Raw genomic sequence first — 16,039 nt, 5'->3', positions numbered from 1 at the left:
AGGCAATCGCGAAGGTGCAAAATAATGTTGAAATTCAACGGACCGCTTAAAGCTACGATGCCTGATGGAGACGCTCAAAAGAAGCGGCGGAATGTCAACAGACGGTGGGAGGCATTTACTGACCCATTATTGATGCGATGCCGAGGTCCTCTTGGAGAGACACCTAAGTGGACAATTCGGAAACCCTCTCGGCAAGGAAATTCGACGGATACGGCAAACCGCGTCTTCGTCACAAGGCGTCAAAACGTGTTAGCACTCTTATGCATTCGGCCAGCAAACCTCTCCTCTTTGAGAACACCCCCGTGTTGGGGTGCCAGTCAAGTACACCACCCTCGCTCTCTTCGCTTTCCCCTCTTGGTCCGTGCTATTACTGCACTAGGCGCTGCTTTCCCTGCACAACGGGTTGCGAGGAGGACGGGCGAATGCGTCAACGTATCACGTGACCCCTCAACTGGGCGACTGCTGCGTTGCCACAATCGTCCGTTCCCCCTTCGTGTCACTGCACAAGGCACAACCTCACACAGCTTTCATTATACGACGGGTTGTAAGCAGGGCGGGTGCGTGCGAGTTGCTACATAACGTGATCCCTTAACTAGGCGATTGCCACCGTCGCCGCAATCATCGCTTCAGCGCAAGTTTCAGCTGCTCTAACGCTGCCGGTAAGTATCGTTACTGATCAAGTTTGCTGTACCGCTGTAGACTTTTCCTTCAGGCATGAGTTACTTGGCAAGTGGGGAGTAGCCGCTTTCGGTGAGCTAATCTCATACCTGTCTTGATGTATGCGTGACAGAGGTTCCTGTATATCATATTGACCGCAAATAAAGACGGGGACATAGGGAGAGAACACATAAACAGCACGGGCGGTAATGCTGCTTACCAACTAGGCCAAAGTGAAGTTCTTCTGAAGCAGAGGTTCCTGTGTTTATTTTCACTTTTCGGGTAGAGCTGCGACAACGTTGCGGATGTAGAGTGTAGTTGGCGCTTCCCATAACGATTCTTTTTGCTCTTTCCCACAAACAGTGGAGGCGTGCGAAGACAAAGTTCCTAATAATTGTTAAAAAAGTTTGACGCTGGCACTGTAAACACAAATTAGCCCATATGGGCGCTTTAACAGATGACATGCCATTTTTCCTCCCCATCTTAAAATAAGTACTCCCACGAAAAGAACTAAAGTAAGCTAGAACCATTATTTTATCCCCGACCTCATTTCAAGGGGCATTGCGGTTGTAAAATGGGGGTATTCAGAAAATAATGGTGGCCTTCCGTAGATTGGGAGTGTTGAAACACGCCCATATCTGACACGAGCCAAATAGAGCAAAGAATAACTCAGCCGTGAACAACAACGCTATCAGCCCCAGCGACAATTTCAGTAGAATTATTTCTACCGTCAGATTCGAAATATCCCGCGCAATGTGTGTCCGCGCTGTTTTTCTGTTCGGAGTAGCCGCGCCTTGGCGCTGCAGAGGACGCCGAAAGTCGAAACTACGCGCGGAGGAGCACAGGATTTCGGAGCGCGCACGCGCGCGCCAAGCAGCAGCCATTACCAACAACGGCGCATGCTTCTACCTTGGTTGATGTTTCTCACAGTTTTGAACCCCCAAGATTCCACGGTAAGTGACTTTGAACGACCATTGCACGTTCTACGAGTGTGTATGTGTTCTAAGTGAGGAGAAGCGCTGGTATGACTTATTGAAGGCCTTAGTGCAACATGGCGTGACAGTTGGCCGTCCAGAACAATTTTGCACGATCACTGTTTGTTCGAGCTTTGTTGTATTCGAGGCGACTTGAGTGCTTAGAGTGAAGCGAGAGTACGTAAAAATCATGATTTTAGATGATGAGGGACTTTGCCACGTCTTTAATTGGATGGCTGTGAGCGTTCGACATGCTCCCTGAAGCGCGAGCCACTTCCATAAAAGTTACGTGCAGTGCGAGGTAAGCTGAGCTTCGCCGCCCAACCGCGGCCTGAAAATGTGGCGACTCGTTAAGGTTTACTGCGGTGCGCGAATGTGAGCACTTGAGCGATCACTTGAGCGAGAACCGGCGGCCCTTCTTTCTCCGCGGTATCTGCTAGCTGCCGCGTACGTGGTGCCAATCCCCAATCTCGTATGATTGTGTGCAATAGGTCGCTTACGAAAGGCGCACTGCAGAATTGCCGGTTCGCTCCGTGCTATCGTATGTGTCTCTTCGCACTTACGCCGCTGATTGTGCAGGCAGTGCGCGATTGCGGCGCATATCTTGGAACGGCTGCGCCCGTCGACTTTGGTCTTCGGGCGACAAATATCGGCGGCGCGTGTTATTAAAAGCGTGTTGTGAGCTTTCAACGGCACTACGGGTCGACGCCGCACGAGCTGCCGATCAGAGTAATTGAGATGGTTGTGTTATGTCTTTAAGAAACTCTATAGTTAGCGTACTGCTTCATGGCAACAGGCGTTCTGCTTCGGTTGAGATTACTGGATACGCCGTCACTTGACCCTCAGCGGCCGGAGCAGGTGAGCACCAGTGGTGCCGGCACCTCGGCGGGCAGAAAATGATGCGGTTTCCGTGATGAGATATATCACTTTGCGCGATAGCGTTACCGGCGCTAGGTCGTACGGGCGCGTCCCTCGGTGGCCGTGTTCTTTGCTCAGGCCGCCACTACGCGCCTCCGGTGCAACTACTATGTTGTATCTATGTAGTCGGTGCTTGTACAGTGTTGTTATTAAACAGCCGCCTCTGTGCACTGCATGGCTCGACTTGTTCAATGTTTGATTACTTTGCTGCGACGCCATTGGATACAAATATTCAGTTTTGATTTCTAGGTGCCAAATTCACACAAAGATGTTGCGTTTTTCAACTCAGGATCATCACACTTCACAGCATCATACTATATTGCACGATTATTAATAAAACATTTCTGCTGCTGGTGAAAAAAAGAAGGTGAGCGATCAACCTATATCTGCAAGAAAAATGTTATTGAAGTCCGCCATTGTCTATTATAAAGAGACATACTACCTTGCTATTCAATGTCAGTAACGCTAATTAATTATGCATCCTTTTGTCTGAAATGATTTGTATTAGAAGCCGTTCATTGTAGTGGATCAGTAAACATTTCATAGCTTAAGTGCATGAGTTGGGAAAAGGTTTTAGTTGGTAAAGAGCAAAGCCACTAGGGTATAAAATTTTGGGAAGCTTGGTTTAAAAATAAGCTGAACAACATACAAAACTTAATGTAACAACGGAAGTAATGCAATATAAACTTGCGACCAGCTTTTTCGTGTTCTATGTGATCATTGTAATGTCTAATTTTTCTCCTTTGTTTCAGGGCTGTGGCTGCGGCTGTGAGGATGAAGCAGCTTTATAGCCGGACATCAGACGCCTTCCAGCAGTTTCCCTTTTCAGCAACAGAGAACTTGGTATGCTCTTACCTAGAGTTTACTTTTTTTACCCTGTATGTTTTACGTGCAATGGCTAGCTTAGCGGCTTCACTTGGAATGGTTTGTGTGACACCTTTTCCATGGGACAATGTATGCAGGTTGTCTCACGTAACCTTAGAAAACATTAAAAATATGCAAATGTCACCTAGATGGACAGAACCTAGGTTATGTTTGCTGTCGCTTGGAAATACATGGATTTTTTGCATTTTGCCTAATTACAAAGTAGTCTTACTTAATCAGTTTCTCAAATATTATAATGAGATTAAAAGTGTCAATTAAGAAATTGTAGGGCAACCTGAAAAATTCCCAGTACAGCTTTCTGTGGCTCAATATCTGCTGCATAATGTATTTTTCAGAGCATGAAAGAAGCCCGAGAATACCCGCAAAGTGCCTTGAGCAGCCAGCCCTGGTGGAAATTTTGCGTGTATTCGAGGGCTTGTCCTGTATAAGCATGTGTGTTCCAGTAAGAAAATAATACTGAAGGAGCCGAACATGTCGTATTTAAGGGCAAGTGTATCATGTAAATAACTATCTGACAGTAATATAAAACACTGAAATAACAAAACTGTGCACAGTAGAAGTATGCATGTGTGTGCATCAGCATAATGGGGAGGGGGGGGGGGGGGTACGGAAACCTCGTGGAATTTTATAAAAATATTCATTAGGTTGGTTTTTGTCACATTAATTGTAGCTGTTCTCTATCACTATATTATTGCAACAATGCGCTCTCTAGTATTGCACGATTAAAAACACAGTTCAAATACATCATTTGCTTGCACCTTCACATCCATAGCAACATAGAGACGAATGGTTAACAATGTGCTTTGCTTGTCTGACCTATTCTTTAGGTCCTTCTCATGTTTGCTGAGCTTCTTAAAAAAAGTATCATAGACACCTTCCCGGGTTTACAGGCAGCTTGAGCACATTGTGCCAGATTGTGGAGAAGTCGAAAAGCTCGCAGAGTTTATAGTGGCGTCCTGTAAATGCAAGTTCCTTGCATGGTGCATTGTGCTTAGTACCAATTATATTAAGTTATCATTTTAGCGAAATCATTGTTTTCCAGATATATGTAATTTACGGTGCGTCCAAAGAACCGTACTTTTCAAAAGAGTTGTTCATTCTCTAAGACTACTGTTCGGTCTTGTAAAATCCATGTACGTTGGACAGCATAGTGTTTGGATTTCAGCTGAAGGTAGTATTGGCCCCTTTGCATGCACACAACGTAGCATTAAGACAAATATAAAAGACAAGTGATAACACGATACAGCCATGTAGCAAAATTTATACATAATCAAATAGTTTGATGCAATGCCTAGGAAAGTAAGCAAAAATGTAAGAATGTGCTTGTATGATAAACAGTACCTCTGTTTCAGGCGCATCGCCTTTTGCCGCCATGTGCCATAACAGTTCATTATTTAACACTATAAAACTATTTGCCCTATTTATGTCCAACTGCTCTAAATTCCAAAATTTTCATTGGTTGCACTATCAAGATTTAGGCAGTGTCGAGTGACTGCCAGAATTAAATTTATAATTGTAGCCGTCCTATGTGTGATAACAAAAAAGCATTTGGAACCAGGTGACTGTTAGGCAGTATGCTAAGTGTGCGTATTAGAAAAGTCACCTATATTTTCATTGTAAACGTGTATAAAGTATGAATGTACACATCTCGAAGCCATAGACTGTGCAATCTTAATCAAAGGTGTTATTGTGTGGATATAGGTTTTTCTGCAAGCATTGTCTAGAATTAGCTTACATTAAGATGTAGTGAAGCCAAGAGAAAAATGTTGTTAAAACAAAATGTCTAAAGTGCATCGTTAAGAGTCTTAAGCACATTTCAATGACTTTACAGCATGTAGTAAAACAATAATGGGAACTGAAGTGCTTGATTTTTGTTCGTTATTACGATATGGCACCAACACACAATGAAGACAAAAGAAAAGAGGAAAGGAAGTGAAGTGGACCAAAGGGCAACTCGCTCCTCATGGGAGCTGCAGTCACATATTCATGATGCATGCAGTCTTTGAGTTATAGCAGCAGCTCTCCGCCTGTTCACTTTGTTGCACATTTGTGTTGTGTGTGTGTGTTAGGCAGTGCACTTGTGGCCTTTGTGATGCATGCAACACATCCTTCTAACCACAGGTGTCATGTATTATGTGAACCTCAGTTCTTTTGAATTCATGTAACCCACAAAAGTTACACTTGATAGGATGTACCCTATTTGCCACCGTTGCCAGGAGTAGCACTGGCTGACAGTCGCAGGCAAAGACAATAACCTTGCTAAGATATTATGCAAAACTATATTATTTACAAATGTCGTAATTACTATACATGCGAAAAGCCTCACAGAATGAAATTTTTTATCCGCATCTTACAATGATTGTTATATTGCTTTAACTCGGTATACCTTTCTACCTGCGCAGCATTCTGTGGCTGACCGCTCCAACAATCGCAGCAAAATCGCTACACAGGTATGTTCTTTTGTGATTCTCAGTACTGATATTTTTGTAGTTTATGTTTCATGTAAATGCACAGATCAAATTAAAAACAGGTTAAAAGATGAGCTGACAGGCACTGTCTCCAAACGTTCTTTAGGAAGGAAAATCTTTGTTACAAGTTGTCATTATAGCAACACCAGAGGGGTGCACATCGGAACACCAGCGCCTCAAAACCGTAGAAAAATGCAAAACATTATACGAAAACCTGTACTAAACTAGGCGCTTATTAACTCATTATGAGAGAGACCATTTCTTAAGAGTGACAATTTGTGTTTTTGAGGCGTTAAATATTTCTTGGGCTACTCTGCCTCATTGCTTGAACTCAACTGCTGGGTCCTGCAAAACAGTTTGCATTCGCATTTGACACCATATGCAGCAAAATGTGAACAAAGGGCTGCGATACTCCAAGGGCCTACTATTAAAGTAGCAACCAGTCTGTCCAGTGTACTGCATCCTTAGGAAAATGAAATCTAGTACACTGCGCCGCATACGCACAGAATAAATTTTAATCACTTTAACCCATTTGCATTTGTACACAGTGCTTGTGCAGGACTGGGCAGATGGCTGTTTGTTTGTGATTGAAACAACTACGTATATCAAGACTGTATTGGGAAGCCACTATGTTCTTCAGTCAGTGTAATAGACCATAAACGTGGGATTTCCACGAAAAACATTTTGTCTGCCATGCTTTCCTTTGTCGTTTTTTGCACTCCTGCCTTGATGGCTGCGAGACACTTCAGGCCGGCTGAAGAGACTGGTAGCCTAGTAGCTGGCCTTGCAAAGTTATTAGTTATGGTTTTTCAAGAGCCAACTTGCCTTGGCCAATGCGGAACGGACATGTCAAAAGTCACGGAATTATTGAGAAGGTTAGAATGATTTCGAAAGAAGTTTGTGAGGGTTCTTTTTTGACTCACCTCTGTCTGCTGAGACCAAATTATGTCAACTTTTAGTGAAGAAATGTTCAGGTTGGAAAACTGCAAGGCTGTGTGGGTACTCACACACCATCATTGCTTCAGCTATCTGAAGTGCCTTCATGACATCAAGGCAGAAGCAAAAGACTGGGCAAAGGAAAGGTTGGTGGACAAAGGGCTCTTGGTGGTAATTATGTAGGTTGAAGGGCTGTCGAACTGTGTAAGAAAATGTGTTCCCGATACAGTGGGAACATAGTGTTAATGCTGAAGAACAAACTGGCACCATCTGCTTAGTCCTGCACAAGCACGTGCATAGAAAAGGGATGCGTGTTGACCTTGAGGGCCCCCACTGGAGAGATCGACTGCTATCGCTATGACAGAATGGGACATCACGTGACTAGAGCTCGCACCTTTGCTGCGGCTCGCTGGCTGGGCAATTGAAGCCTTGATTGTAAGGTTGTAAATAATGTTTCAATCACAAGGCGGCAATTTAGTTGCCAACTCTTACAGCGTGGCTCATTGCTCAGTGTTGCTGTGCCGGACGTATTCGACCAAGCCTAGTGCGAGCTCTCATGCTTACCCCACGTTCAAGCCGCCGCTAGGTGCTTAGTTGATAAAGACACTGAAAACGAAATAATATCGTCATCGAAATAGTGCGAGCGGTGCACACAGGGCTTATTTTTTAAACACATGCCTTTCATTCAGCATGAAAAAGAAATCTTAGATGTCTAATATGAATACAGTACTCGAGAGCAGCCGGCAGAGTGTATCAACCAGAGCAGCTCAGGCAATCTCGAGCTCGCGCCTCCCGGACGACTGGTGATGTGGCTGCAGTGCCGGGCATTCCTCTTCACTACAATCGCTCCTCATAGAAAAAGGAGCCATCCTGGCGACTCATGATGAACGTAGGATCATAGGGTCGTAATACGGCTTCAGGCGTTGTAGGTGAACAGTTTCACGAACATGACAGCGTGGGTCCGTAGGTGGCGTGTGAGGCTCGACCATATAATTCACAGGCGATGTCCGTGCTACAACATGGCAGGGTCCTTGATATTTGGAGACAGGCTTGGATGAGAGTCCAGCAGGAACGGCAGGAACCGAAAGTGACACAAGGGAGTCCGGAAGAAGTCACAATAGGGGTGATAATCGTCACGTAGAGATTTTTGTTACCATTGGTCGATGGCTGTAAAGCAACGGGCGAGCTGACGGCATTCCTCTGCGGGGCGGGCAGCTTCAGAGATGGGCGTACATTCGGATGAGTCGAGTCTGTACGGAAGAATGGTGTCGAGGGCAGTCGAAGGTTCGCGGCCATACAAGAGGAAGAATGTGGAGAAGCTTGTGGTCGCCTGTGGTGCAGTGTTGTAGGCGAATGTGGTGAATGGCAAAATGAGCTCCCAATCAGTGTGATCAGTGGTGACGTATTTGGAGAGCATGTCGCCAAGGGTGCGGTTAAATCTTTCGGTCAGACCATTAGTTTCAGGATGGCAGGCGGTGATGGTGCGGTGAACGATACGACATTCAGTAATGAGCGCGTTTACGAATTCTGATAGCAAGACACGTCCTCTATCACTGAAAAGTTCGCGAGGTGCAGCGTGACGGAGAATAAACTTTTTCAGGAGGAAGGATGCTATATCACGAGTGGTGGCAGCAGTCAGAGCGGCTGTTTCTGCGTATCGCGTCAAATGATCGATGACGACGACTATCCAGCGGTTTCCGGAAGCCGTGTTCGGAAGAAGTCCATACAGGTCAATGCCAATGCGATCGAAGGGCCTGGCAGGACATGGGATTGGCTGGAGTGGTCCAGAGACATGCTGAGCAGAAACCTTGCGGCGTTGGCACTGAGGGCACGACCGAATGTACTCGCACATAAAGGGGTACATGCCACGCCAATAAAACCTGGAGCGAAGCCGGGTTGAAGACGCCCGCATGTGCTCACTGCGGGTCAGTATGGGAGGCAGAACATATTTCACCTCGAAAATGTCGAGGTATGACCAGCAACCACTTGCGGATGTCGGAGACGTAATTCCGGCTATAGGGAAGTCCATCCCAATTTTCTAAGGGAGATTCTAGACGGCGGAAAGCTCGAGAGGGTGAAGGAACAGTCGACGGGTTTGAAAGCAAGCGGATAAGAGCACTAATCCAGGCATCTTTGCGTTGCTCCGAAGCCATGTCGCAGCTTGCTGGGAACGAAAGTACTTGGTCAACGGCAGAGAGGCAGACATCGTTTTCGGTTGACACAGGCGAACGGAAAACCGCGTCGGCATCGGTGTGGCGGCGGCCAGACCGTTAGACACCGCGCACGTTGAAATCTTGCAACCGCACAGCCCAGCGATCTAATCGACCTGAGGGGTCCTTCAATGTGAACAGCCAACATCATCATCGTCATCGCCGGGTGGACACGCCGGCAGAGGTCGACGATGACCTCTATGTAGCTGGTGAACGTTTCACCCCTTTGCTGGGATCAGCTTCGTAGGCGTTGTTCAGCGCGAAGTTTGCGCACGCCAGGGCGCCCGAAAAGTTCTGCTATGCTGCTTTTGAAGCTAGCCCACATGCGCAGATCGGCTCCGTGGTTTTTGAACCACAGCTTGGCGACGCCCGATAAATAGAAGATCGCGTTGCCAAGCTCGAGGGTATCGCCCACTTTGTTGGTGTTGCTGGCGCGTTCATACGATTCTAGCCAATCTTCAACGTCTTTCTCATAGGTGTGGCTAACGATATCAGGATCTCGCTGACACTGGGCACCGGCACATACGATGGCTGGAGTAACCGGTGGAGATGTCGGACTGGGGTCGTCAGGCATGACGGATGGCAGAGTTCGGGTGCGTAATTCTAGGTTGAGGGAAACCCGCAGCACCTTCACCAGAATCTAATATGAATACAGTACCAGAGAGCAGCCGGCAACGTGTCTCAACCAGAGCAGCTCAGACAATCTCGAGCTCGCGCCTCCCGGACGTCTGGCGATGTGCCTGCAGCGCCGGGCATTCCTCTTCACTACAGATGAAACAAGGCCAAAATGGCTGCTTATGCATTTGTACGATATTGCGACTGAGAGAGGTGAAAGCTGATAAATTCTCCTACACTTTCGTAATTATTCTACCATAAGTACAATATTTCTTAATAGGAATGAAGCAAATTCACTTTTTGCACTAGCCTATAACAAAAACAAAAAATGACAAACAGCTTTCAAGGGGGTCCTCAGAGGGGCCCACTCCGTGCGTGTCTTCTTTTCTAGAGCAGCTGAGCACATATGCAGCCAGGAAACCCTGTTCTAGAGGCGAACGGCAGCGTGTGGAAAGAGTGGACGTGCTGACAAAGAGTGGACGTGCTGACATGGCATGGCATTATGTGCATAGTCTTCCCATGTGTTTAGTACTGGAGGTTCCATAATCTGAAGTTACAGAGTTGCTTCACTGGAGGTTGCATAATCAGTAGTTTCAGAGATGAATTGAAACGAGAGACAAAGCATTCGCCCCCACTGCTGGCACTTTTCATGATAGCGTCGTCCCACTGTGTGTGACAGTATCAGTGAACACAGAGTGGCTTCGTACTACCTATGCGGAGGTATCGTTGGCACACCATGAAACCATATCATTAATCGCGGGCTCTCAAATTCAAAAATTGTTTTCCTCATTCAAGTTTGCTTTTTCTAACTGTGGCCACTTCTGCGGGAAAACAATCCATTTGTAAATGTACTTATTTGACTAAAAGGTGTAATCTCAGGACGACAAATCAAATTGCTGATTTTAGTGGCTTCGTTATGTCTGTGTATAACTGTACATACCTCCAGAAAAAGCCGACTATCGTCTGCTCACACTGCGCCATGCCCGCCTATGTAGGAATAAACTTAATGTTGGTTGGTCACGATGCTTATCGATGTAGCAGCCGTCGTTTGTCACCCATATACATTTTTGTCGGCTATGCGAAAACCTCAAAGAGGAGCTGTATTTTGGTTATGTGCATTCACTACTTGAATAAGCATGTTTTTGCTAGTATCCCCGTACTATTGAGTTAGCTGGCATGCTTGAAAAGGGTCAAAATATGGCAGTTAGATTTGTAATAGGAAGTCGTACTAAAAGGCTTTGTATTACTAAAAGTAAGGGTAAGCTGTAATTGCACGATTTAAAAGACTGCAGAAAATGGCTTTAAATAAGATAATTTCACAGCATATACTGTTCCAAACATGTAGAGATGGAGAAATTCACATTATGCTATCATCATAACTCGCAAGAAACAGATCACACTAAGAAAATTTATTAAGTTCCCCTTACATATAGGTGATGCCTCACATTGTGTTTTTTCCTCGGATCAAAGGCACTGCAATGTTCTTCCACCAGCAAATGTTTGCATAGTTTCCAACGATAGTTCCCTCCCTGCTTTGTGTGCTTGAGTTGAGCGTAAGTTACATTACACAATGTGTACCCCCATCTGCAATGCCAGTACAGGCAAAGCAGGTACTAAATAAACAACCACAAAAGGATTTTGGAGGGAGCAAAAATGGGACTTGCAATAAAGGTATGCGTAGATATCCCGTTGGTGTCGCTGTCAAACAAGCAATTCTGATATCGAGGGACTGAGCGAAATAACTAAATGTGTGCTTGCCAAAGTATGGCTCCGATTTGCATCTTGATTGTGACTTAGCTACCAAAAGAAGTTTTGTTTGTTTTCTCTTGTTATTTTTCAATTAATATGTACTTTTTCCTTTTGTTTACTTTCGTTTGGGTTTTCGTAGTTATATCGTGCACGTGACCAAAAATTCCATCTGGAAGTTGGTGGTTGTGGGTATTTCTCGTTGCCTGTCCTTTGTTCAATTTGTGTGCTAAAGTCAATAGAGCACCAACAAGCATAAACCTGCGTTAAATTTGTTTTCTTGTTTAATTATGAATAATCTGACTGGTTATGTACCCAAATAAACAATTATGTGGTGAAAACAAAGTTCATCTAAACATGTCATTTGTTTTACTTATAATTACCCTATTTCAACTGCACAACCCACATGTTTTGGCATGTAGATTTAAATAGAACTAATCTTTCTGTGATTCTTAGTTCTGAACAGGTGAGAGCAGTGCTAAGGACACAAAGCAAGTCCACATAGAAGAATGGCTTGGTGGACTGTGCTGTGACTGATAATTGATCTGTTTTTGCAACAGACAAGCAAATTAATATGCAGTAACGCTTTGTCAAAGGCATTAAAGCAGATAAAGAGGCAGGGGGCGGTCAAACACAAATGTGCCTTGGTTGTGGGTTTGTCAACAAGCATACCATTTTCTTGTAACTTCTGAAAACATGCTGCACTGACACATTCGTCTGCTTTTTTTATTTTGTAGGACTTGATTACTTTCTTGGTTACTGGTTGGCGCTTTTGCTAACACGTTGCACTTGTGAAATTCAGGCCATCATCTACACAACTTACAGTGTATGTACCCTAATGGTCGTATTATAGTGGTGCTCAATCGTGAAAGCTCTCATTCAAATATAGACTTGCCTGGTCTGCACATGCGTTTCTTCATGCCAAAGGAATAAAATATAAAATGTTTGCGTCAGAAGGAAAGAAACTGAGACTAGTGTTTATTATTGCACATAAATATATGCTTAGTTGCATTAACATTTTTGCATAATTTTCAACTTATTTGGCGCAGTTCTGTAACATTCATACTCTAGCTTATCCACTTAGGCGAAAGGCGAAAAAGTAAAGCATTGCAGTGGATTTAACTTAATGATGTTGATTGTTGTTGCCTTCATGGCCTGGCAGCTTTTATTTTTGGAGAAGCATATGTACAAATGCATGTTTTCACCAAATAGGCTGATGTTTGCGAGGCTTTGCGAGCACCATCATAACGTGACAAAAGCAGTGTGTGGCCATTTTCTTATACAAATTCTGATGTAATGACACCACAAAATGTAAACGAAGAAAGATATGTAGACACATGACACAAACACCGGATCTCACTTCAAGCTTTAAAATAAGAAAACAGACAATATTTAATAACAGGTGGAGACATGATGTGATGATATTTGTTAAAAGAAATTCCTCGTGCAGTGCAACTAATGGATCAGTGATACATTTGTCATTGTTCTTAAATGTTGCATGCCACAATTACCTCGCATGTTGTCAGGCCATGATACCCGGCTACAATGCAAGTTTTGTGGAACACAGGACCGCTGTCACATTCTTTGCAATGTTTAACAATGCGTGAGGGAAGGTTGTTTCACACAGATGACTCATACTCCCTCAATCTCCTTGATTTCGCATTAATAGAGTATTCCATCAGTCCGATGTAGGCATGACCTTATGATGACAGTAGACTACACAACTTTTGCGGCCTAGCTCACTGACTGCATATTGTGCTTCAAGCCACAACCAGCCTTTTCTTATTTTTTGGCTCCTGCCTTTTGTTGTTACAGCACAAAACTCTCCTAACAAGGGCCTGCGAAAAAGTGATTTGCGCAACTAAATTAGGCATAAAGATGGAATATAATGAATGAGATAGTGAAGTTAAAATTGGTCGCAGTTGTTTCGTATTCTTTTGGGGTTTTCATAGGTAATTGTGTAGCTGGTCCCTAAGGGAAATTTTTTTTTCTGTATGAAGCATGTGAAGAGAAATTTGCTCTGATGTGAGAAAAAAGACTGAAGCCAGGAAAACAAATTGTTTGTTGCGTGTGGCGCAATTTGCAGGCGGTGTACTGTGAAACGGAGGTTATGTACAGTCTGCCATTCCCATCCGCTCGTGCATTCATTGCATAGACATACATTGTATTACTTTGAGATTGGAGCTAATGAAGTTGTTTGTGCGCAACAACTCTCATCCGTACATTGTGATGCATTGCGACATAGATGGGTTCATTCGTGTGTTCGAAACTCGTAGTAGCCAGAAATTATGACCAGACTTATGTAAGATAATTAAGCTTAGGCAGATTCACACTAAAATGACAAACGGATGCGTTATTCTCAGTTTCATGAAGAATTTGTTTTTGAATGAATGGCGTCACTTCATGTATTGTATATGATGCCTGTTTTCTTATTAAAGCTAGAGTTAAGGTTAGGCGCTTATGTCCTGCATGTCTTTGTCTTCGTTTGCTTCTGTGGTGCCATTACGCCAGAATAAATCTATGACAGGAGCTGCCAGTCCATGTATTTATACTGCATTGTGCTCAGTACGGCTGGAGGCCTGAATTTGATGAGTGTGAAGTAGCAGTAAGAACTTCAGAAGGGTAGAATTTTGTGTCAGTTGGTGATGCATAGTACAGTATGGTGAAGTGCAATAGATAGAACAGTGTGAGGAGAGACAAATGAGACAAGTACTACTGACAACAGTGAAAATTTACTGGAAAGTTTCACTGCAGCAGGAGGATGCGTGCATTATCCTGCTGCAGCGAAATTCGCAAATGTTCATAGTTGCCAGTAGAGCTTCTGCCGTCTACATTACACATCACCGTACTCTAATAACAGTAAGAACAGCAACCAACTGACCTGAGCAATAGTCAAAACCCACAGAATTGCCAAATTGCGGAAGAAATGTTTTAGTGCAGCACCTGTTTTGCAAACTGACAAGAAAATGGTATACTTGTCTAAACAGATGATGAGGTGCATTTTCCATGCACATACATTGTTTTGTACAATTGCTTCCTGCTTCTTAGGTTTCTTATGGCTTTTAGGAAGCATTCCAGAGTACTTAACTGTTTGTGTTTTCTAAAATTAAATCAGTTGTCAGCTAGCACTCTGTGTCATTACACTATAAGCCCTTACTTTGTCAGTGTCCTTGGCGCTGTTCCCACCTAAAGATGAATAACCAAATGACCATTTTTTTTAATTTTCAGATTATGAAGAGAACACTCTTAATATGTATTTCATTAGAAAAATTTTCTCGATTTTAGGAAGAACTCCGGCTGGCCCCAAGCTTGGTGTGAAATGAAGAAATGGCACTCCACATCCATTCATGCTTACTTGTCGTCATAGCCAGTCTGTTTGGTTCTTTCTATTGAATTTTTAAGAAAGGTACCAACTCCGTCATTCCTTTAAAACAAATGTTTGCACTTGGAGACAGAGGCATGCACAATCCCTATCAGCTCATTAATATTTTTTTTTAAACAAATTGCAGCTTCTCTGTGCAGCAATAGGCTGAGTAAGACGAGGGTAAAAGGAAAGATGGCTACATTAGTCATGAAAAGTTGCCTAACAAGGGACGTCTCATGCTGGAGCCAACATCTTTACAAGGAAACCAAATGGCTACAGCCTGAGACTTTCATTGTTCAATCTGGCAAGTCTCCTTGTCGAAACATTTCACCTACATCCGTTCCACCACCCTCGACCAACAATACACCAATACATTTGACAAACCATGGCAAGTTAACAAATTCACATTTGAAGAAAGGAAATGTAGCGTGCACCCTGGAAGGTAGCCTGAGCAATGTTTTATCTATTGAATGAAATGCTGGTTTGCTTTCCAATTACTTTATTTTGATGTCCATATTATAATTGGAAAGCATGGTTCCTCACAGAGAATAATAATTTGAAGTTCATACAACTTTGCGCCTTTATGACCGTTAAATCTTGAAAGAGCATAGGTTAGGGCGTGTTGGTATTCCATAACTGAGGTTCTTAGCGCACAAAAAGGAACGAGAGACAGAGGCAAGACGCGGACAAAGCGCTAACTTCCAACAATTGTTTTATTCCACGAAGCGGTACACATATATATAGGTAACAGACAACACCGTATCCGTGCGCATATGAACTGATTTCTAAATGAGACAGCAACGAGACAGGTGAAATGTAAACTTAAGATGAAATCGAAGATGAAAAAACGACCATGCATGGCCGAAAGACTTTTTCGTAATTGCAAGATTAAAATGTCATCTCCAACAGGCCACCCTCTGTGTCACGTTTAAAAAGTCGAATTCTTTTTTTGAAAGATCGATTGAAGGCGCGCTAACACAAGCGCTGCACAAACTAGCGATCTTCGCCGCTTCAATAATCTCACGTATTGTTTGCTTTGGGCTTCTTCCTATTACCGTGCACTGTTTATAAATTGGACCATGCATAGCCCAAAAAAATGTTTTTGGCTATGCATGGTCGTTTTTGCGTCTTCGATATCATCTTAACTTTCCATTTCACATGTCTCGTTGCTGTCTCATTTGATTAGAAATTAGTACATATGAGCATGCGTACGGTGTTGTCTGTTGCCTATATATATGTGTACCGCTTCGTGGAATAAAACAATTG

General features: G+C 43.7%; 2 protein-coding genes across 11 annotated transcripts in view; one reads left to right on the top strand and one right to left on the bottom strand.

The window, feature by feature from the left end:
- Positions 1 to 297, bottom strand: part of LOC140218362 (uncharacterized) — a 97,276-nt gene extending 96,979 nt beyond the window's left edge. The window contains exon 1 of the mRNA XM_072288089.1: positions 124 to 297. Coding sequence (XP_072144190.1) covers positions 124 to 127 — 4 coding nt within the window. The 5' untranslated portion in view covers positions 128 to 297. The remainder of the gene's footprint in view (positions 1 to 123) is intronic.
- Positions 298 to 520: 223 nt separating this feature from the next.
- LOC140218489 (uncharacterized) overlaps positions 521 to 16,039 on the top strand; it is a 187,152-nt gene continuing 171,633 nt past the window's right edge. For 2 of the 10 annotated variants that reach the window (XM_072288212.1, XM_072288209.1), the window contains exons 1-3: positions 2,281 to 2,489; positions 3,302 to 3,392; positions 5,837 to 5,884. The gene's annotated coding sequence lies outside the window, so the exon portion shown is untranslated. Of the gene's footprint in view, positions 660 to 1,359; positions 1,611 to 2,280; positions 2,490 to 2,657; positions 2,917 to 3,301; positions 3,393 to 5,836; positions 5,885 to 16,039 lie in introns of those variants that run through there. The other 8 variants (XM_072288218.1, XM_072288214.1, XM_072288216.1 and 5 more) reach the window with 5 other exon arrangements.

This window comes from Dermacentor andersoni, chromosome 5, assembly GCF_023375885.2.
Source record: "Dermacentor andersoni chromosome 5, qqDerAnde1_hic_scaffold, whole genome shotgun sequence".
NCBI lineage: Eukaryota > Metazoa > Arthropoda > Arachnida > Ixodida > Ixodidae > Dermacentor > Dermacentor andersoni.
This window is presented reverse-complemented; position numbering and strand designations above follow the sequence as displayed.